Consider the following 22,507-nt stretch of genomic DNA (forward strand, 5'->3'; position numbering starts at 1 on the left):
ATATATATATATATATATATATATATATATATATATATATATATATATATATATATATATATATATTTATATATACACACACAATAGCAAGGCACCAATGTGTAACGATGGCCACACCCCCATGTAATGTACCCTATATTTATGTAACAACCACAGACAGAAACCTGCGAAACAGGCTTGCAGGGATGAAATAGCCTCTGTACACATGTACATATACTCATTTTAATTTTCCTGAGGGAACTCTCATGAAGGAATCAATAAAGTACTATCCATCTATGTATGTACATGTGTATATGTATGTATATGTGTATATATGTATGTAAATGTGTATACAAGTATATATACACACATATGTATATATATATATATGTGTGTGTTAATGTTTGTGGCGCCATCTTTTGGACAAATTCCCTCACAGGTTGAAAATGTACTTCCTGCTTCGTTCCTTGACCCGGAAGTATCCGTCCATAGCGTTTCTGCATGAGTCGAAATGTGCTCTATTTGACAACCCTGAAGTTAATCTAGTCAAACAAATGTAGAATAAAAGTGAATGGAATGCAGTAAAAGTAGTGGTTCTTTTCCACAAAAACACTCAAGTAAATACAAAAAAGTATGCCGGATTAAAAGCACTCTTTAAGTACAATGGAGCGACGACCAGTTTCCTTCCACAAGTGGGCCCGGCAATGCCAGGAGCGCCGCCATGCTGCCGACAAGGACAAGGGGAGGAAGGACGCCATGACGCTGCAAGTTGCCAAGCACGTTTTCCTCCTCAGTGCCCTCCTGCTTCTTCACCCACCGTCCACTCATCTCTACTCACATCCCTCGCTCCTTGCCACGGCGCTGGCAGAGGTCCTGACCGCCACTCACGGCGATGAAAGAGCAAAGGAGAAAGGTCACCTTAACCCGCCTGTCACTCAAACCTCACCACCCAGGGTCCGGGCCACCCCTCCACCCAAACAAACCCACTTTGAGACCCCCCACCCCTTTGTCTCCTCCAGGCTAGACTACTGCAACTCACCTCAGCAAGAACATCCAGAAGCTGCAGTACTTACAAAATAGTACTCACCAGTGGAAATGCCCCCCTCTACCTCAAAGAACTGCTCACCCCCCCAAATCCTCCACACCACACCCGTGCTCCGGACAGGCTAACCTCCTCCAACCTCCGAGGACAAAGCTCCGAACTATGGGAGACCAGGCTTTCTGCTCCACCGCTCCCAGTCTGTGGAACGCTCTCCCTGACCACCTGAGGTCACCACAGACTGTAAAAAAGGCTGTAAAAAAATGTATATGTGTGCTAGTTCTAGCTATTAGGCCAGGGGTCACCAACCTTTTTGAAACCAAGAGCTACTTCTTGGGTAGTGATTAATGCGAAGGGCTACCAGTTTGATACACACTTCAATAAATTGCCAGAATTAGCCAATTTGCTCAATTTACCTTTAACTCTTTGTTATTATTAATAATTAATGATATTTACACTTAATTGAACGGTTTAAAAGAGGAGAAAACATGAAAAAAATTACAATTAAATTTTGAAACATAGTTTATCTTCAATTTCGACTCTTTAAAATTCAAAATTCAACCGAAAAAAAGAAGAGAAAAACTAGCTAATTCGAATATTTTTGAAAAAATTAAAATAAGAATTTATGGAACGTCATTAGTAATTTTTCCTGATTAAGATTAATTTTAGAATTTTGATGACATGTTTTAAATAGGTTAAAATTCGATCTGCACTTTGTTAGAATATATAACAAATTGGACCAAGCTATATTTCTAACAAAGACAAATAATTATTTGTTCTAGATTTTCCAGAACAAAAATTTTAAAATAAATTCAAAAGACTTTGAAATAAGATTTAAATTTGATTCTACAGATTTTTCTAGATTTGACAGAATAATTGTTTTGAATTTTAATCATAATAAGTTTGAAGAAATATTTCACAAACATTCTTCGTCGAAAAAACAGAAGCTAAAATGAAGAATTAAATTAAAATGTATTTATTATTCTTTACAAAAAAAAAAAAAATTTACTTGAACATTTATTTAAATTGTCAGGAAAGAAGAGGAAGGAATTTAAAAGGTAAAAATGTATATGTGTTTAAAAATTCTAAAATCATTTTTAAGGTTGTATTTTTTTCTCTAAAATTGTCTTTCTGAAAGTTATAAGAAGCAAAGTAAAAAAAAAATGAATGCATTTATTCAAACAAGTGAAGACCAAGTCTTTAAAATATTTTCTTGGATTTTCAAATTCTATTTGAGTTTTGTCTCTCTTGGAATTAAAAATGTCGGGCAAAGCGAGACCAGCTTGCTAGTAAATAAATAACATTTAAAAAATAGAGGCAGCTCACTGGTAAGTGCTGCTTTTTGAGCTATTTTTAGAACAGGCCAGCGGGCTACTCATCTGGTCCTTACGGGCTACCTGGTGCCCGCGGGCACCGCGTTGGTGACCCCTGTATTAGGCTGTTCTAGTTTGTTTTTTTGTTTTTTTTAAATGCACTGTAGCACTTTGAGGTTGTTTACAAATAAAATATATTAGTAGTATTATTATTATATTTCTTTGGTTTAGTAGGATTTTTTTAAACCAAAATACTCCAGCTAGAATTTTAGGGGTAACTGCACTTTTTGGGGGGAATTTTTGAATGCATGTTTGTTTCAATGCATTCTAACTCGTAAATAAATGTAAATAAAAGTTATCCAATGGGAGGTCCTTTATTCCGCCCATATTTTGTGGTTTTTTTTCCATAAAAAAACTGGGTTTTCTTTGACGAAAAGAGCATACAACTTCAATCTTTAAAAGCGTTATGTTGACAGATATAATGTTAAAACTTGAATTATAATAAAAATAATACTGAATAATGAAAAAATGTTTAATATTTTTTTGAACAAAACCCTTTGGGGTCCCCAGGATCAAGCCTGGGTGCAGGCCTAAATGTATATTTTTGTATACATATATTGTATTGGTTTTTTAAAATAAAAAATATCAAAAATGGTTTGATTTTTAAGTGTGCGGCCCTCAGTGGAAAAAGTTTGGACACCCCTGCTGTAAGACGTCCATTATTTCCCAAAAGCAAATGTAGTCTGCACCAGGAAGTTGCTATTCAATGAACACACCAGGAACGCCTCAGCATCCTGAGCCTTGGTGGAGGTCTTTGCTCGGTGATGCCAGGACTTACGTGACAGATGCAGATTTTAGTAGGATTTAATAATAATAGCAATAATAATAATAACAGATTTTATTTGTAAAGGCACTTTACATTGAGAAAACAACCTCAAAGTGAGGTTAAAAAACAAAACAAAACAAAAAAATAATAATAACGCTAAAACCACAAATAGCTGCCCCCAACAATTAAAATAAATAGTAAAAAAAAATTAAAAAAAAAATAGAACAGCCTAATAGCTAGAACTAGCACACATATATATAAAAAAAATAAAAAACATTTTAAAAAAAATGGGTTTTTAAGCCTTTTTTTGTCAAAGCATCCACAGTCTGTGGTGCCCTCAGGTGGTCAGGGAGAGCGTTCCACAGATTAAAGAAATACCATCTGGTTTTGGGCCTAACGGGCTGGAAGAGCAACATATTGACATGGCCGTGTCTTCTCTGCACAGCCTGTCCACCATGTTTGAGGGGGGTGTGGTGCCTTGCTGAAGGGCTCGTAGGCCACCATGTTTGAGGGGGGTGTGGTGCCTTGCTGAAGGGCTCGTAGGCCACCATGTTTGAGGGGGGTGTGGTGCCTTGCTGAAGGGCTCGTAGGCTACCATGTTTGAAGGGGGTGTGGTGCCTTGCTGCAGGGCTCATAGGCCACCATGTTTGAGGGGGGTGTGGTGCCTTGCTGAAGGGCTCGTAGGCCACCATGTTTGAGGGGCGTGTGGTGCCTTGCTGCAGGGCTCATAGGCCACCATGTTTGAGGGGGGTGTGGTGCCTTGCTGAAGGGCTTATAGGCCACCATGTTTGAGGGGGGTGTGGTGCCTTGCTGAAGGGCTTGTAGGCCACCATGTTTGAGGGGGGTGTGGTGCCTTGCTGTAGGGCTCGTAGGCCACCATGTTTGAGGGGGGTGTGGTGCCTTGCTGAAGGGCTCGTAGGCCACCATGTTTGAGGGGGGTGTGGTGCCTTGCTGAAGGGCTCGTAGGCCACCATGTTTGAGGGGGGTGTGGTGCCTTGCTGAAGGGCTCGTAGGCCACCATGTTTGAGGGGGGTGTGGTGCCTTGCTGACGGGCTTATAGGCCACCATGTTTGAGGGGGGTGTGGTGCCTTGCTGAAGGGCTCGTAGGCCACCATGTTTGAGGGGGGTGTGGTGCCTTGCTGAAGGGCTCGTAGGCCACCATGTTTGAGGGGGGTGTGGTGCCTTGCTGAAGGGCTTATAGGCCACCATGTTTGAGGGGGGTGTGGTGCCTTGCTGTAGGGCTCGTAGGCCACCATGTTTGAGGGGGGTGTGGTGCCTTGCTGAAGGGTTTATAGGCCACCATGTTTGAGGGGGGTGTGGTGCCTTGCTGAAGGGATCGTAGGCCACCATGTTTGAGGGGGGTGTGGTGCCTTGCTGAAGGGCTCGTAGGCCACCATGTTTGAGGGGGGTGTGGTGATTTGCTGAAGGGCTCGTAGGCCACCATGTTTGAGGGGGTTGTGGTGATTTGCTGAAGGGCTCGTAGGCCACCATGTTTGAGGGGGGTGTGGTGCCTTGCTGCAGGGCTCATAGGCCACCATGTTTGAGGGGGGTGTGGTGCCTTGCTGAAGGGCTCATAGGCCACCATGTTTGAGGGGGGTGTGGTGCCTTGCTGAAGGGCTCGTAGGCCACCATGTTTGAGGGGGGTGTGGTGCCTTGCTGAAGGGCTCGTAGGCCACCATGTTTGAGGGGGGTGTGGTGCCTTGCTGAAGGGCTCGTAGGCCACCATGTTTGAGGGGGGTGTGGTGCCTTGCTGAAGGGCTTATAGGCGCGCTCACCCGGGAAGAAAGACACTTTTTACTCCTGTTGTTATTTCTGCAACTGCAGCAAAGCGGACGTCCTCAGAGAAACAAAGACGGTTCACCACCACCACTTTTCTCTCCACTCCAGGTGGCCTGGTGGTGCAGCAGAAAGGTGGTGCCACAGCAAAGGTGGTGTGACAGCAAAGGTGGTGTGATAGACACACTGAATGGAGGCAACAAGCATGAATAGCAATGAGCAACGGAGGTCTGTAAAAAGGACAAACTGTAGTGGCAGACTTTGAAGGTCCCCTGGCAGCCATTGGAGCTTTAATGACTCATTTAGACTGAGAGTTTATAAGCAACGTTATCATTCACAGCACACGTAAACAAACTATCATACGTCTTCTTCATGTGTGAAATGTTCTCATACGTCTTCTTCATGTGTGAAATGTTCTCATGCGTCTTCTTCATGTGTGAAATGTTCTCATACGTCTTCTTCATGTGTGAAATGTTCTCATACGTCTTATTCATGTGTGAAATGTTCTCATACGTCTTCTTCATGTGTGAAATGTTCTCATATGTCTTATTCATGTGTGAAATGTTCTCATGCGTCTTCTTCATGTGTGAAATGTTCTCATACGTCTTCTTCATGTGTGAAATGTTCTCATACGTCTTCTTCATGTGTGAAATGTTCTCATACGTCTTCTTCATGAGTGAAATGTTCTCCTACGTCTTCTTCATGTGTGAAATGTTCTCATACGTCTTCTTCATGTGTGAAATGTTCTCATACGTCTTCTTCATGTGTGAAATGTTCTCATACGTCTTCTTCATGTGTGAAATGTTCTCATTCGTCTTCTTCATGTGTGAAATGTTCTCATACGTCTTCTTCATGTGTGAAATGTTCTCATACGTCTTATTCATGTGTGAAATGTTCTCATACGTCTTTTTCATGTGTGAAATGTTCTCCTACGTCTTCTTCATGTGTGAAATGTTCTCCTACGTCTTCTTCATGTGTGAAATGTTCTCATACGTCTTCTTCATGTGTGAAATGTTCTCATACGTCTTCTTCATGTGTGAAATGTTCTCATACGTCTTCTTCATGTGTGAAATGTTCTCATACGTCTTATTCATGAGTGAAATGTTCTCATACGTCTTATTCATGTGTGAAATGTTCTCATACGTCTTCTTCATGTGTGAAATGTTCTCATACGTCTTCTTCATGTGTGAAATGTTCTCATACGTCTTCTTCATGTGTGAAATGTTCTCATACGTCTTATTCATGAGTGAAATGTTCTCATACGTCTTCATCATGTGTGAAATGTTCTCATACGTCTTCTTCATGTGTGAAATGTTCTCATACGTCTTCTTCATGTGTGAAATGTTCTCATACGTCTTCTTCATGTGTGAAATGTTCTCATACGTCTTATTCATGAGTGAAATGTTCTCATACGTCTTCTTCATGTGTGAAATGTTCTCATGCGTCTTCTTCATGTGTGAAATGTTCTCATGCGTCTTCTTCATGTGTGAAATGTTCTCATGCATCTTCTTCATGTGTGAAATGTTCTCATACGTCTTCTTCATGTGTGAAATGTTCTCATACGTCTTCTTCATGAGTGAAATGTTCTCCTACGTCTTCTTCATGTGTGAAATGTTCTCATACGTCTTCTTCATGTGTGAAATGTTCTCATACGTCTTCTTCATGTGTGAAATGTTCTCATACGTCTTCTTCATATGTGAAATGTTCTCATACGTCTTCTTCATGTGTGAAATGTTCTCATACGTCTTCTTCATGTGTGAAATGTTCTCATACGTCTTCTTCATGTGTGAAATGTTCTCATACGTCTTTTTCATGTGTGAAATGTTCTCCTACGTCTTCTTCATGTGTGAAATGTTCTCATACGTCTTCTTCATGTGTGAAATGTTCTCCTACGTCTTCTTCATGTGTGAAATGTTCTCATACGTCTTCTTCATGTGTGAAATGTTCTCATACGTCTTCTTCATGTGTGAAATGTTCTCATACGTCTTCTTCATGTGTGAAATGTTCTCACACGTCTTTTTCATGTGTGAAATGTTCTCCTACGTCTTCTTCATGTGTGAAATGTTCTCACACGTCTTCTTCATGAGTGAAATGTTCTCCTACGTCTTCTTCATGTGTGAAATGTTCTCATACGTCTTCTTCATGTGTGAAATGTTCTCATGCGTCTTATTCATGTGTGAAATGTTCTCATGCGTCTTCTTCATGTGTGAAATGTTCTCATACGTCTTCTTCATGTGTGAAATGTTCTCATACGTCTTCTTCATGAGTGAAATGTTCTCCTACGTCTTCTTCATGTGTGAAATGTTCTCATACGTCTTCTTCATGTGTGAAATGTTCTCATACGTCTTCTTCATGTGTGAAATGTTCTCCTGCGTCTTCTACATGTGTGAAATGTTCTCATGCGTCTTCTTCATGTGTGAAATGTTCTCATGCGTCTTCTTCATGTGTGAAATGTTCTCATGCGTCTTCTTCATGTGTGAAATGTTCTCATACGTCTTCTTCATGTGTGAAATGTTCTCATGCGTCTTCTTCATGTGTGAAATGTTCTCATGTGTCTTCTTCATGTGTGAAATGTTCTCATACGTCTTCTTCATGTGTGAAATGTTCTCATACGTCTTCTTCATGTGTGAAATGTTCTCATACGTCTTCTTCATGAGTGAAATGTTCTCCTACGTCTTCTTCATGTGTGAAATGTTCTCATACGTCTTCTTCATGTGTGAAATGTTCTCATACGTCTTCTTCATGTGTGAAATGTTCTCATACGTCTTCTTCATGAGTGAAATGTTCTCCTACGTCTTCTTCATGTGTGAAATGTTCTCATACGTCTTCTTCATGAGTGAAATGTTCTCCTACGTCTTCTTCATGTGTGAAATGTTCTCATGCGTCTTCTTCATGTGTGAAATGTTCTCATGCGTCTTCTTCATGTGTGAAATGTTCTCATACGTCTTCTTCATGTGTGAAATGTTCTCATACGTCTTCTTCATGTGTGAAATGTTCTCATACGTCTTCTTCATGTGTGAAATGTTCTCCTACGTCTTCTTCATGTGTGAAATGTTCTCACACGTCTTCTTCATGAGTGAAATGTTCTCCTACGTCTTCTTCATGTGTGAAATGTTCTCATACGTCTTCTTCATGTGTGAAATGTTCTCATGCGTCTTCTTCATGTGTGAAATGTTCTCATACGTCTTCTTCATGTGTGAAATGTTCTCATACGTCTTCTTCATGTGTGAAATGTTCTCATACGTCTTCTTCATGTGTGAAATGTTCTCATGCGTCTTCTTCATGTGTGAAATGTTCTCATACGTCTTCTTCATATGTGAAATGTTCTCATGCGTCTTCTTCATGTGTGAAATGTTCTCATACGTCTTCTTCATGTGTGAAATGTTCTCATGCGTCTTCTTCATGTGTGAAATGTTCTCATACGTCTTCTTCATGTGTGAAATGTTCTCATACGTCTTCTTCATGTGTGAAATGTTCTCATGCGTCTTCTTCATGTGTGAAATGTTCTCATGCGTCTTCTTCATGTGTGAAATGTTCTCATGCGTCTTCTTCATGTGTGAAATGTTCTCATGCGTCTTCTTCATGTGTGAAATGTTCTCATACGTCTTCTTCATGTGTGAAATGTTCTCATACGTCTTCTTCATGTGTGAAATGTGTCCACCTGACTCTCTGCTGCCACCTAGCTGTGAGTTGGCAGAAGACACCTCAGCATCTCTGACAGCAACGTCTGCTCTCCTTCCTTCCATCTTTCATTCATTCAAGCCACACACCATCTCTCCATCTCTCCATCTCTCATCTCTCCATCTCTCATCCCTCCATCTCTCCATCTCTCATCTCTCCATCTCTCCATCTCTCCATCTCTCCTTCTCTCCATCTCTCCATCTCACCATCTCTCCATCTTTCCATCTCTCCATCTCTCCATCTCTCATCTCTCCATCTCTCCATCTCTCATCTCTCCATCTCTCATCTCTCCATCTCTCCATCTTTCCATCTCTCCATCTCTCCATCTCTCCATCTCTCATCTCTCATCCCTCCATCACCCTCCTTCTTCTCATCCTCCCATCTTACAACCGTCACGTTTACTGCCTTCCTGCGTTCCTTCATACCCTGTTCCTTCCTTCTTTAATCACACCCGCCTTCCTTCTCCCTACCGTTCTTCACGTCCTTCCTTCCTTCCTTCCTTCCTTCCTTCCTTCATATTGTTTTGTTCATCTTTCTTTCCCCCTCTCCATTCCTTCCTTGCATCCTCCTTCCTTCCTACTTCTGTCACTCTTCTTTCCCATCCTTCAGCTCCTTCATTCTTGGCTTTCAATCGTCCTTATTTTCACAAATTATCCTTCAACTTGTCCTGTTTTTGTCCCCTAAAACACCTTGTCTGCCTTCCTGACATCCCACTTCCTTCCCACCTGCTTTCCTTCCTAGTAATATTCTGTCTTCTGACCACTACTGTCATTCCTGTTGTTTCTCCTTCCTACCTTCCTTCCTTCAATTTGTCCTGTTTTTGTTCCCTACAACATTTTGTCTGCCTTCCTGACATCCCACTTCCTTCCCACCTGCTTTCCTTCCTAGTAATATTCTGTCTTCTGCCCACCACAGTCCTGCCTGTTGGCTTTCTTTCCTTACTTCCTTCAATTTGTCCTGTGTTTGTTTCCGAAAACATCTCGTCTGCCTTCCTGACATCCCACTTCCTTCCCACCTGCTTTCCTTCCTAGTAATATTCTGTCTTCTGACCACTACAGTCCTTCCGGTTGGCTTTCCTTATACCTTCCTTCCTTCAATTTGTCCTGTTTTTGTTCCCTAAAAACATATTTTCTGCCTTCCTGACATCCCACTTCCTTCCCACCTGCTTTCCTTCCTAGTAATGTTCTGTCTTCCGACCACTACAATCCTTCCTGTTGGCTTTCCTTCCTTCCTTCCATGTGTCCTGTTTTGATTCCCTAAAACATCTTGTCTGCCTTCCTGACATCCCACTTCCTTCCTACCTGCTTTCCTTCCTAGTAATATTATGTCTTCTGGCCACTACTGTCCTTCATGTTGGCTTTCCTTCCTTCCTTCAATGTGTCTTGTTTTTGTTCCCTAAAAACATTTTGTCTGCCTTCCTGACACCCCACTTCCTTTCCACCTGCTTTCCTTCCTAGTATTCTGTCTTCTGCCCACCACAGTCCTGCCTGTTGGCTTTCTTTCCTTACTTCCTTCAATTTGTCCTGTGTTTGTTTCCGAAAACATCTCGTCTGCCTTCCTGACATCCCACTTCCTTCCCACCTGCTTTCCTTCCTAGTATTCTGTCTTCTGACCACCACAGTCTTTCCTGATGGCTTTCCTTATTCCTTCCTTCCTTCAATTTGTCCTGTTTTTGTTCCCTAAAAACATATTTTCTGCCTTCCTGACATCCCACTTCCTTCCTACCTGCTTTCATTCCTAGTAATGTTTTGTCTTCAGACCACTAAGTCCTTCCTGTTGGCTTTCCTTCCTTCCTTCCATGTGTCCTGTTTTGATTCCCTAAAACACCTTGTCTGCCTTCCTGACATCCCACTTCCTTCCTACCTGCTTTCCTTCCTAGTAATATTCTGTCTTCTGAACACTACAGTCCTTCCTGTTGGCTTTCCTTCCTTCTTACCTTCAATGTGTCTTGTTTTTGTTCCCTAAAAACATCTTGTCTGCCTTCCTGACACCCCACTTCCTTCCCACCTGCTTTCTTAGTAATAGTATGTCTTCTGAACACTACAATCCTTCCTGTTGGCGTTCCTTCCTTCCTTCAACGCTGCCTTCAATTTGTCCTGTTTTTGTTCCCTAAAAACATCTCGTCTGCCTTCCTGACACCCCACTTCCTCCCCACCTGCTTTCTTAGTAATATTATGTCTTCTGAACACTACAATCCATCCTATTGGCGTTCCTTCCTTCCTTCAACGCTGCCTTCAATTTGTCCTGTTTTTGTTCCCTAAAAACATCTTGTCTGCCTTCCTGACACCCCACTTCCTTCCCACCTGCTTTCTTAGTAATATTATGTCTTCTGAACACTACAATCCTTCCTGTTGGCGTTCCTTCCTTCCTTCAACGCTGCCTTCAATTTGTCCTGTTTTTGTTCCCTAAAAACATCTTGTCTGCCTTCCTGACACCCCACTTCCTTCCCACCTGCTTTCTTAGTAATATTATGTCTTCTGAACACTACAATCCTTCCTGTTGGCGTTCCTTCCTTCCTTCAACGCCGCCTTCAATTTGTCCTGTTTTTGTTCCCTAAAAACATCTTGTCTGCCTTCCTGACACCCCACTTCCTTCCCACCTGCTTTCTTAGTAATATTATGTCTTCTGAACACTACAATCCTTCCTGTTGGCGTTCCTCCCTTCCTTCAACGCTGCCTTCAATTTGTCCTGTTTTTGTTCCCTAAAAACATCTTGCCTGCCTTCCTGACACCCCACTTCCTCCCCACCTGCTTTCTTAGTAATATTATGTCTTCTGAACACTACAATCCATCCTGTTGGCGTTCCTTCCTTCCTTCAACGCTGCCTTCAATTTGTCCTGTTTTTGTTCCCTAAAAACATCTTGTCTGCCTTCCTGACACCCCACTTCCTCCCCACCTGCTTTCTTAGTAATATTATGTCTTCTGAACACTACAATCCATCCTGTTGGCGTTCCTTCCTTCCTTCAACGCTGCCTTCAATTTGTCCTGTTTTTGTTCCCTAAAAACATCTTGTCTGCCTTCCTGACACCCCACTTCCTCCCCACCTGCTTTCTTAGTAATATTATGTCTTCTGAACACTACAATCCTTCCTGTTGGCGTTCCTTCCTTCCTTCAACGCCGCCTTCAATTTGTCCTGTTTTTGTTCCCTAAAAGCATCTTGTCTGCCTTCCTGACACCCCACTTCCTTCCCACCTGCTTTCTTAGTAATATTATGTCTTCTGAACACTACAATCCTTCCTGTTGGCGTTCCTTCCTTCCTTCAACGCCGCCTTCAATTTGTCCTGTTTTTGTTCCCTAAAAACATCTTGTCTGCCTTCCTGACACCCCACTTCCTCCCCACCTGCTTTCTTAGTAATATTATGTCTTCTGAACACTACAATCCTTCCTGTTGGCGTTCCTTCCTTCCTTCAACGCTGCCTTCAATTTGTCCTGTTTTTGTTCCCTAAAAACATCTTGTCTGCCTTCCTGACACCCCACTTCCTTCCCACCTTCTTTCTTAGTAATATTATGTCTTCTGAACACTACAATCCTTCCTGTTGGCGTTCCTCCCTTCCTTCAACGCTGCCTTCAATTTGTCCTGTTTTTGTTCCCTAAAAACATCTTGTCTGCCTTCCTGACATTCCACTTTCTTCCTACCTGCTTTCCTTCCGAGTAATGTTCTGTTTTCCGACCACTACAGTCCTTCCTGTTGGCTTTTCTTCCTTTTTTCCTTCAACGCTGCCTTCAATTTGTCCTGTTTTAGTTTTTTCCTAAATACCCTGGCCTTCTGGTTTCTTTTCCCTCCTGATTCCTTTCATTTCAACATCCATGCATCCATTTGCTCCTACTTCCTTCAATGCAACCCCCCTTCCTTCTGTCCTGCAGTTGTAGCACCTCACTCATTTCAGAGAAACTACTCCTTTCCGCCGCCCTTCCTGACTGCGTCTCTGACTTCAAAACCTCCTTCCTTCCCTCCAGGTAAAGGGGTGCGACACACACCCAGTGCCCACCAACAACAACAACAACAATTAGCAGCTCCTACCTTCCTGCACGGCCTGGAAGGGGTTATTGGGCTCGATCAGTTTGACAGAGTGGGTGATCTTCTCGCTCTGCAGGATGTCGTCGTTGAGGGCCAGGTCCGAAATGGCGAGTTGGAATATTTCGTCATCCCTCACCGCGTTCTCCTCGAATATGGCACCTGTGAGGTTCAAAACAAGAACTTCAGATGTGCGACGTCATGGCAACACTAAGTCTATAAGGGAATTAAATGTACGTTATAGAGCAGGGGTGTCAAACTCATTTTAGATGGGGGGCCACATGGAAGAAAATCTACTCCCAAGTGGGCCGGACTGGTAAAATCACGGCACGATGACTTAAAAATAAAGACAACTTCAGATTGTTTTTTTTTGTTTGAAAATAGAGCAAGCACATTCTGAAAATGTACAAATCATAATGTTGTTGGTTTTTTTTTTAGACTTACATGTTGCGGTTAATAGTATTCTATCTTTATTCGTCGTTATTTATACTTTCTGAATAAATGATGTGATAATTATCATCAGTCAACTCATTGGTGTTAATTTTCAATCTATCAAGATAAAAAAGTAATATCAAAATCAAATTACAGGGTGTTATTTATGTAGTTTGCTCATTTTCCTCGACTGGTGCACTAACTTCATGTGGTTTATTTTTATTGTTTTACATATGTAGCATCATCTACAAAGGTACAAAGAATTGCTATTGCGACATCTAGTGGACACATTTAGAACTGCTGTTTCTTTCATTCAAAAATTTCGACTGATTTTAATACTTACCAAACTCATCCCGCGGGCCGGATAAAACCTGTTCACGGGCCTGATCCGGCCCTCGGGCCGTACGTTTGACACCCCTGTTATAGAGGGTCGTGTGTGTGTGTGTGTGTGTGTGTGTGTGTGTGTGTGTGTGTGTGTGTGTGTGTGTGTGTGTGTGTGTGTGCGCGCCACACACCCCTATCATCCCTACTAGGGTTGTACGGTATACCAGTACTAGTATAGTATCACGGTACTAATGAATCAAAAACGGTACTATACCCTGTTTGAAAAGTACCGATTCCCCATATATATATATATATATATATATATATATATATATATATATATATATATATATATATATATATATATATATATATATATATATATATATATATATATATATATATATATTTATTTATTTATTTTTTTATTTTTTTTTTTAACAGGCATGACGGCGCGTCGTCACGTGGTGAAATTGCTGGTTTTACGAACATGTTGGGCAGCGCACACTAGGGATGATACCCGGAACCGGTTTTCCCGGTTGTTCGATAAGAAAAGAACCGAGTCCTCGGACTCGAATCCCTTTTTGAGAACCGGTACCCGGTATCGAGAACACTATAGTAAAGAAAAAGAGTTGGTTCTTTATTCGAATCCCTCGGAACGAATCCCGTCCCGACCGGAAATGCTCCGTGGGACATCGCAAGAAATGACGTCACGTAGCTCAGTCATTAGGCGCAGATAGCGAAAGCAGGGAAAAAAATGGAGGGGAAAAAGCGCTCCAATGTGTAATAAAGTTCAAAACAAAAAGGTACAATCCAATGAATAACTTTACTGAGAGATTTGAGCAAACACATGAAGAACACTTTTACGACCAACCGGAAACATAGCAACCAGGCTAGCAACGCACCTCCTTTACGGCAGCTGTCGCAACATTCTTAAAGCAACCGCAGCACATACATATATATACAACACATCTCCCTTTTTTAACTTTTGCTTTTCTTTCCTTGTAAACGTTACAAAATCACACTGTATATGTGTTGTCTGTCTAATTATAAATAATGCAGACGAGGCGTGTTGGCTGAGTTCTTGACGTTTACTTTCACAGCGTGCTCATAATAACCTCATTCTTAGCTGCCGGGTGACGACATGCAACACTTTTCGGGGCTACCGCGCATGCTCGTCACTCCCGTTGCATGCTGGGTAGTGTAGTTGTTATATTCCCTAGCTCATAACATCTTTCCCCCTATAAATAAATCATGTTAACTCAATAAAGTGTATTTCTTTTTTTAGCTTTAACTTTTCATTTTTTAACATTGTAACCACATTTGCAAACAACTTTTCTCTTCATAGAATTTTCTTCCAATAAAGAAATAAAGTGCAAAAATGTCAAAGCATCATAACAAACAGTTATGTCAAATAGCAGCAGAAGTGCACTTTTTGGAGAGCTGTATTATTTTCAGTTTTGTGCCCAAGGGACTGATTTTATTTAACACTATATTATTATTTATACACCTACAGTGATCACAGAGACAGCTTGTTTTTGTGTTACTGTATATATTTGTTTTTATGAAAAATCCCACTTAATATACTTTGGGTAACAACAGTCAATATTTATATATTTTATTTTATTTTTTGGGGGGGGTAACAGTCAATATTTATTTATTTATTAGATAAAAACATTTTCTTATATAATAAAAGTGAGCTTTTGTTCAACCAAATATTGTGTGTTTTTTTCCATATACAACAACCTATCTGGACTCCATAAGAGAATCGATAAGGAATCGGTTCGATAAGAGGATTCGATAATAGGCTCGAACTCGATAATTTCTTATCAAACATCATCCCTAGCGCACACACACACAGAGTACTTACAAGCAGACACAGTGTGTAGACAGAAAAGGGAGAATGGACGCATTTTGGTGTAAAAAGTCAAGATAAAGACGTGATCCCCCATTATAATTATATTATCTGCATGTGTCACTAGATCAGCGACAAACTCTGAAACAGTGAAGTGAAGTGTGAATTGTATTTATATAGCGCTTTTCTCTAGTGACTCAAAGCGCTTTACATAGTGAAACCCAATATCTAAGTTACATGTTTAAACCAGTGCGGGTGGCACTGGGAGCAGGTGGGTAAAGTGTCTTGCCCAAGGACACAACGGCAGTGACGAGGTTGGCAGAAGCGGGGATCGAACCCGGAACCCTCAAGTTGCTGGCACGGCCACTCTACCAACCGAGCCATACCGCTCCAAACACCCTCAGGAGGAGGTGCTTTAAGACATGGCTAGCTAGCTAGCTAGCTAGCGGCTAACATCCATCCACAGTGTTTTAGCTACTTCTAAATCACTAATCCTGGTCTCCATGGCGACAAATAAAGTAAGCTTCTTACAAGTAGCGTTATCACTGGAGGAGGAGGAATAGCTAAACATGCTTCACTACACACCGTAGGAGGACACAATAGCTCACCGGCGTCACAATGTAAACAAACGCCATGGGTGGATCTACACCTGACATTTTAAGATTAAGATTAAAGTACCAATGATTGTCACACACACACTAGATGTGGTGAAATTTGTCCTCTGCATTTGTCCCATCCCCTTGGGGAGCAGTGGGCAGCAGCGGCGCCGCGCCCGGGAATCATTTTGGTGATTTAACCCCCAACTCCAACCCTTTGTTGCTGAGTGCCAAGCAGGGAGGTTATGGGTCCCATTTTTATAGTCTTTGGTATGACTCGGCTGGGATTTGAACTCCAACCTACCGATCTCAGGGCGGACACTCTAACCACTATCCACTGTAATGATACCAAGTACAAGAGGGTATCTAGTCGATAATACTAGGACAGGGGTCGGCAACCCAAAATGTTGAAAGAGCCATATTGGACCAAAAATACAAAAACAAATCTGTCTGGAGCCGCAAAAAATTAAAAGCCATATTACATGTGTCATAAGATATACATTTAATTAAGAGGACTTAAAGGAAACTAAATGAGCTCAAATATAGCTACAAATGAGGCATAATGATGCAATATGTACATATCGCTAGTCTAAATAGCATGTTAGCATCGATTAGCTTGCAGTCATGCAGTGACCAAATATGTCTGATTAGCACTCCACACAAGTCAATAACATCAACAAAACTCACCTTTGTGCACTCACGCACAACCTTAAAAGTGTGGTGGACAAAATGAGACAGAAAAAGTGGCATAAAACACGTCCTAGAAAGTCGGAGAAAGTTATACATGCAAACAAACTATACGGTGAGTTCAAGGACCGCCAAAATAAGTAGGACAAAACGGCGCTCGCCAAATACTCGAATCAGTGAAGCATGTTTAATATAAACAGTGTGCTTTATAACAATTAGGGAGGTTTGTGTCATGTTTGTCCTCATACAGAAACCATACTAAAACAAAAAAATTGATTTTTTTTCCCCTCATCTTTTTCCATTCTTCATACATTTTTGAAAAATCTCCAGAGAGCCACTAGGGCGGCGCTAAAGAGCCACATGCGGCTCTAGAGCTGCGGGTTGCCGACCCCCGTACTAGGATTACATCGATATTTTTTATGGTAACAAAATCTTTAAAAACAATGCATATGATGTTTATAAAGTCAGTAAATACGTCCCTGACCAATGTATGATCCTGTAACTACTTGGTATCGGATCCATACCTAAATGTGTGGTATCATCCACAACTAATGTCAAGTATCAAAGAAGAGAAAAATAAGTGATTATTACATTTTAACAGAAGTGTAGATAGAACATGTTAAATAAGCAGATATTAACTGTAAATGAACAAGTGGATCAATAATCCATTTTTTTACAGTTTGTCCCTCATAATGTGTACAAAATAATAGGTGTATAAATGACACAATATGTTACTGCATACGTCAGCAGACTAATTAGGAGTAAAAGACAATAATAAACATTTGTTTCATGTACACTAACATTTTTTTTTTGTATAAAGACAATAATGACATTTTTTTGTGGTGCCCTTTTATTTAGGAAAGTATGGGGAAGAATCCAAATACATGTTGGTATACCGGTAGCAGAATAAGCCCTCCATGCACACTCCACCCTGCCTGTCAGAGACTTGCTTTTCCATTCTTCATACATTTTTGAAAAATCTCCAGAGAGCCACTAGGGCGGCGCTAAAGAGCCGCATGCGGCTCTAGAGCCGCGGGTTGCCGACCCCCGTACTAGGATTACATCGATATTTTTTATGGTAACAAAATCTTTAAAAACAATGCATGTGATGTTTATAAAGTCAGTAAATACGTCCCTGACCAATGTATGATCCTGTAACTACTTGGTATCGGATCCATACCTAAATGTGTGGTATCATCCACAACTAATGTCAAGTATCAAAGGAGAGAAAAATAAGTGATTATTACATTTGAACAGAAGTGTAGATAGAACATGTTAAATAAGCAGATATTAACTGTAAATGAACAAGTGGATTAATAATCCATTTTTTTTACAGTTTGTCCCTCATAATGTGTACAAAATAATAGGTGTATAAATGACACAATATGTTACTGCATACGTCAGCAGACTAATTAGGAGTAAATGACAATAATAAACATTTGTTTCATGTACACTAACATTTTTTTTTGTATAAAGACAATAATGACATTTTTTTGCGGTGCCCTTTTATTTAGGAAAGTATGGGGAAGAATCCAAATACATGTTGGTATACCGGTAGCAGAATAAGCCCTCCATGCACACTCCACCCTGCCTGTCAGAGACTTGCTTTTCCATTCTTCATACATTTTTGAAAAATCTCCAGAGAGCCACTAGGGCGGCGCTAAAGAGCCGCATGCGGCTCTAGAGCCGCGGGTTGCCGACCCCCGTACTAGGATTACATCGATATTTTTTATGGTAACAAAATCTTTAAAAACAATGCATATGATGTTTATAAAGTCAGTAAATACGTCCCTGACCAATGTATGATCCTGTAACTACTTGGTATCGGATCCATACCTAAATGTGTGGTATCATCCACAACTAATGTCAAGTATCAAAGAAGAGAAGAATAAGTGATTATTACATTTTAACAGAAGTGTAGATAAGCAGATATTAACTGTAAATGAACAAGTGGATCAATAATCAATTTGTTTACAGTTTGTCCCTCATAATGTGTACAAAATAATAGGTGTATAAATGACACAATATGTTACTGCATACGTCAGCAGACTAATTAGGAGTAAATGACAATAATAAACGTTTGTTTCATGTACACTAACATTTTTTTTTGTATAAAGACAATAATGACATTTTTTTGTGGTGCCCTTTTATTTAGGAAAGTATGGGGAAGAATCCAAATACATGTTGGTATACCGGTAGCAGAATAAGCCCTCCATGCACACTCCACCCTGCCTGTCAGAGACTTGCTTTTCCATTCTTCATACATTTTTGAAAAATCTCCAGAGAGCCACTAGGGCGGCGCTAAAGAGCCGCATGCGGCTCTAGAGCCGCGGGTTGCCGACCCCCGTACTAGGATTACATCTATATTTTTTATGGTAACAAAATCTTTAAAAACAATGCATATGATGTTTATAAAGTCAGTAAATACGTCCCTGACCAATGTATGATCCTGTAACTACTTGGTATCGGATCCATACCTAAATGTGTGGTATCATCCACAACTAATGTCAAGTATCAAGGAAGAGAAAAATAAGTGATTATTACATTTGAACAGAAGTGTAGATAGAACATGTTAAATAAGCAGATATTAACTGTAAATGAACAAGTGGATCAATAATCCATTTTTTTACAGTTTGTCCCTCATAATGTGTACAAAATAATAGGTGTATAAATGACACAATATGTTACTGCATACGTCAGCAGACTAATTAGGAGTAAAAGACAATAATAAACATTTGTTTCATGTACACTAACATTTTTTTTGTATAAAGACAATAATGACATTTTTTTGCGGTGCCCTTTTATTTAAGAAAGTATGGGGAAGAATCCAAATACATGTTGGTATACCGGTAGCAGAATAAGCCCTCCATGCACACTCCACCCTGCCTGTCAGAGACTTGCTTTTACATTCTTCATACATTTTTGAAAAATCTCCAGAGAGCCACTAGGGCGGCGCTAAAGAGCCGCATGCGGCTCTAGAGCCGCGGGTTGCCGACCCCTGTACTAGGATTACATCGATATTTTTTATGGTAACAAAATCTTTAAAAACAATGCATATGATGTTTATAAAGTCAGTAAATACGTCCCTGACCAATGTATGATCCTGTAACTACTTGGTATCGGATCCATACCTAAATGTGTGGTATCATCCACAACTAATGTCAAGTATCAAAGGAGACAAAAATAAGTGATTATTACATTTTAACAGAAGTGTAGATAAGCAGATATTAACTGTAAATGAACAAGTGGATCAATAATCCATTTTTTTACAGTTTGTCCCTCATAATGTGTACAAAATAATAGGTGTATAAATGACACAATATGTTACTGCATACGTCAGCAGACTAATTAGGAGTAAATGACAATAATAAACATTTGTTTCATGTACACTAACATTTTTTTTTGTATAAAGACAATAATGACATTTTTTTTGTGGTGCCCTTTTATTTAGGAAAGTATGGGGAAGAATCCAAATACATGTTGGTATACCGGTAGCAGAATAAGCCCTCCATGCACACTCCACCCTGCCTGTCAGAGACTTGCTTTTCCATTCTTCATACATTTTTGAAAAATCTCCAGAGAGCCACTAGGGCGGCGCTAAAGAGCCGCATGCGGCTCTAGAGCCGCGGGTTGCCGACCCCCGTACTAGGATTACATCGATATTTTTTAGGGTAACAAAATCTTTAAAAACAATGCATATGATGTTTATAAAGTCAGTAAATACGTCCCTGACCAATGTATGATCCTGTAACTACTTGGTATCGGATCCATACCTAAATGTGTGGTATCATCCACAACTAATGTCAAGTATCAAAGAAGAGAAGAATAAGTGATTATTACATTTTAACAGAAGTGTAGATAAGCAGATATTAACTGTAAATGAACAAGTGGATCAATAATCCATTTTTTTACAGTTTGTCCCTCATAATGTGTACAAAATAATAGGTGTATAAATGACACAATATGTTACTGCATACGTCAGCAGACTAATTAGGAGTAAATGACAATAATAAACATTTGTTTCATGTACACTAACATTTTTTTTGGTATAAAGACAATAATGACATTTTTTTGTGGTGCCCTTTTATTTAGGAAAGTATGGGGAAGAATCCAAATACATGTTGGTATACCGGTAGCAGAATAAGCCCTCCATGCACACTCCACCCTGCCTGTTAGAGACTTGCTTTTCCATTCTTCATACGTTTTTGAAAAATCTCCAGAGAGCCACTAGGGCGGCGCTAAAGAGCCGCATGCGGCTCTAGAGCCGCGGGTTGCCGACCCCCGTACTAGGATTACATCGATATTTTTTATGGTAACAAAATCTTTAAAAACAATGCATATGATGTTTATAAAGTCAGTAAATACGTCCCTGACCAATGTATGATCCTGTAACTACTTGGTATCGGATCCATACCTAAATGTGTGGTATCATCCACAACTAATGTCAAGTATCAAAGAAGAGAAAAATAAGTGATTATTACATTTGAACAGAAGTGTAGATAGAACATGTTAAATAAGCAGATATTAACTGTAAATGAACAAGTGGATCAATAATCCATTTTTTTACAGTTTGTCCCTCATAATGTGTACAAAATAATAGGTGTATAAATGACACAATATGTTACTGCATACGTCAGCAGACTAATTAGGAGTAAATGACAATAATAAACATTTGTTTCATGTACACTAACATTTTTTTTTGTATAAAGACAATAATGACATTTTTTTGCGGTGCCCTTTTATTTAGGAAAGTATGGGGAAGAATCCAAATACATGTTGGCAGAATAAGCCCTCCATGCACACTCCACCCTGCCTGTCAGAGACTTGCTATATAAATCAGCGCATGCCTGCGAGCTTTCCGGGCAAAGGGAGAATATATCTGCTGAATATATCTGCTGAATATATCTGCTGAATATATCTGCTGTCAGCCCACATGGAGGACTTGGATGGAGTCCCGGTGCTGCACTAAGATGATGACGGAGCACCTGCTGCTGGACACACTGTTGCAGCACCGCATCCATATAGGAATAGAAATACAAGTCTATGATACAGGACGCGGTTTAAGGGCACCGCTGATTATTTGGGAGGGGAGGTGGGGTGGGGGTGTGTGAATGCACAAAGAGGTTCTCTATGTGCAAAAAGTCCACGGACGTCCTCCTCCTCTCATGGCCGCGCTACTCCATTGACATTGCGGTCACGTCCCGGTGGAAGTTGAGGCTTGCCGGCTGCGTAAAAGACGCCTCGCGGACCACTTCGCTCAAAAAAGACGCAGGGAAGAACTTTTCCACGCCGGAGACTCGAACAGCAAAAAAAAAAAAAAATGGCACAAAATGCTTTTTTTTGTGTGTGTGTGTGTGTGTTGTTGTTTTTTTGAATTATTATTGAAATGTTTGCGCTTACCGATGTGTATGATGGAGTCCGCCTCGGCCGGCTTGCACTGCAACACCCACAGCGAGACGCACACCAGCAGCAGCTCCATGGCGAGATCATGCAGCAGCGGCGCCACATCCACGCCAACACGGGGGGTTGGGGGGGGGGGAAAGAAGGTCCAGTCCCGGGTCCGGTATAGTCCAAGTGGTCCGACTGGAGGAACCCACCACCCCCCTGCGCGCGCACACACACACACACACGCTCCCACTCCAAGAGGGAAGACGAGTTGGATAGTCCGTGGAAATTTTAAAAAAAAAAGGCGCTCCAGAGAGGATTAGACTTTGGGAGGATGAGGAGGATGAGGATGCAGGAGCGAGAGGAAGGACGTGAGAGACTCCCGCCCTCCACCGGCAGAGGAGGAAGATGCTGGAGGATGAGGAGGAGGAGGAGGAGGAGGAGGAGGAGGAGGAGGAGGAGGAGGAGGAGGAGCGCGCTCCCCGCAGATGACCAAAAAGCAGTTACGGGTCACGTGACTGCAGCGAGTACCGAGAGCGACGCCGCCGATGCCGCTCGTGTGCCGGCGAGCCCACGCGGGAAAGACCGCGCGAGGTGATG

General features: G+C 41.1%; 1 protein-coding gene across 1 annotated transcript in view; it reads right to left on the bottom strand.

The window, feature by feature from the left end:
* LOC133657656 (glutamate receptor ionotropic, delta-1-like) overlaps positions 1–22,287 on the bottom strand; it is a 1,080,304-nt gene extending 1,058,017 nt beyond the window's left edge. Inside the window, exons 1-2 of the mRNA XM_062059243.1 lie at positions 21,923–22,287; positions 12,635–12,790 (exon numbers count right to left, since the gene is read on the bottom strand). Of these exons, the coding sequence (XP_061915227.1) occupies positions 12,635–12,790; positions 21,923–22,001 (235 nt within the window). The 5' untranslated portion in view covers positions 22,002–22,287. The remainder of the gene's footprint in view (positions 1–12,634; positions 12,791–21,922) is intronic.
* Positions 22,288–22,507: the final 220 nt, after the last annotated feature.

The sequence above is a fragment of the Entelurus aequoreus genome, linkage group LG09, assembly GCF_033978785.1.
Source record: "Entelurus aequoreus isolate RoL-2023_Sb linkage group LG09, RoL_Eaeq_v1.1, whole genome shotgun sequence".
NCBI lineage: Eukaryota > Metazoa > Chordata > Actinopteri > Syngnathiformes > Syngnathidae > Entelurus > Entelurus aequoreus.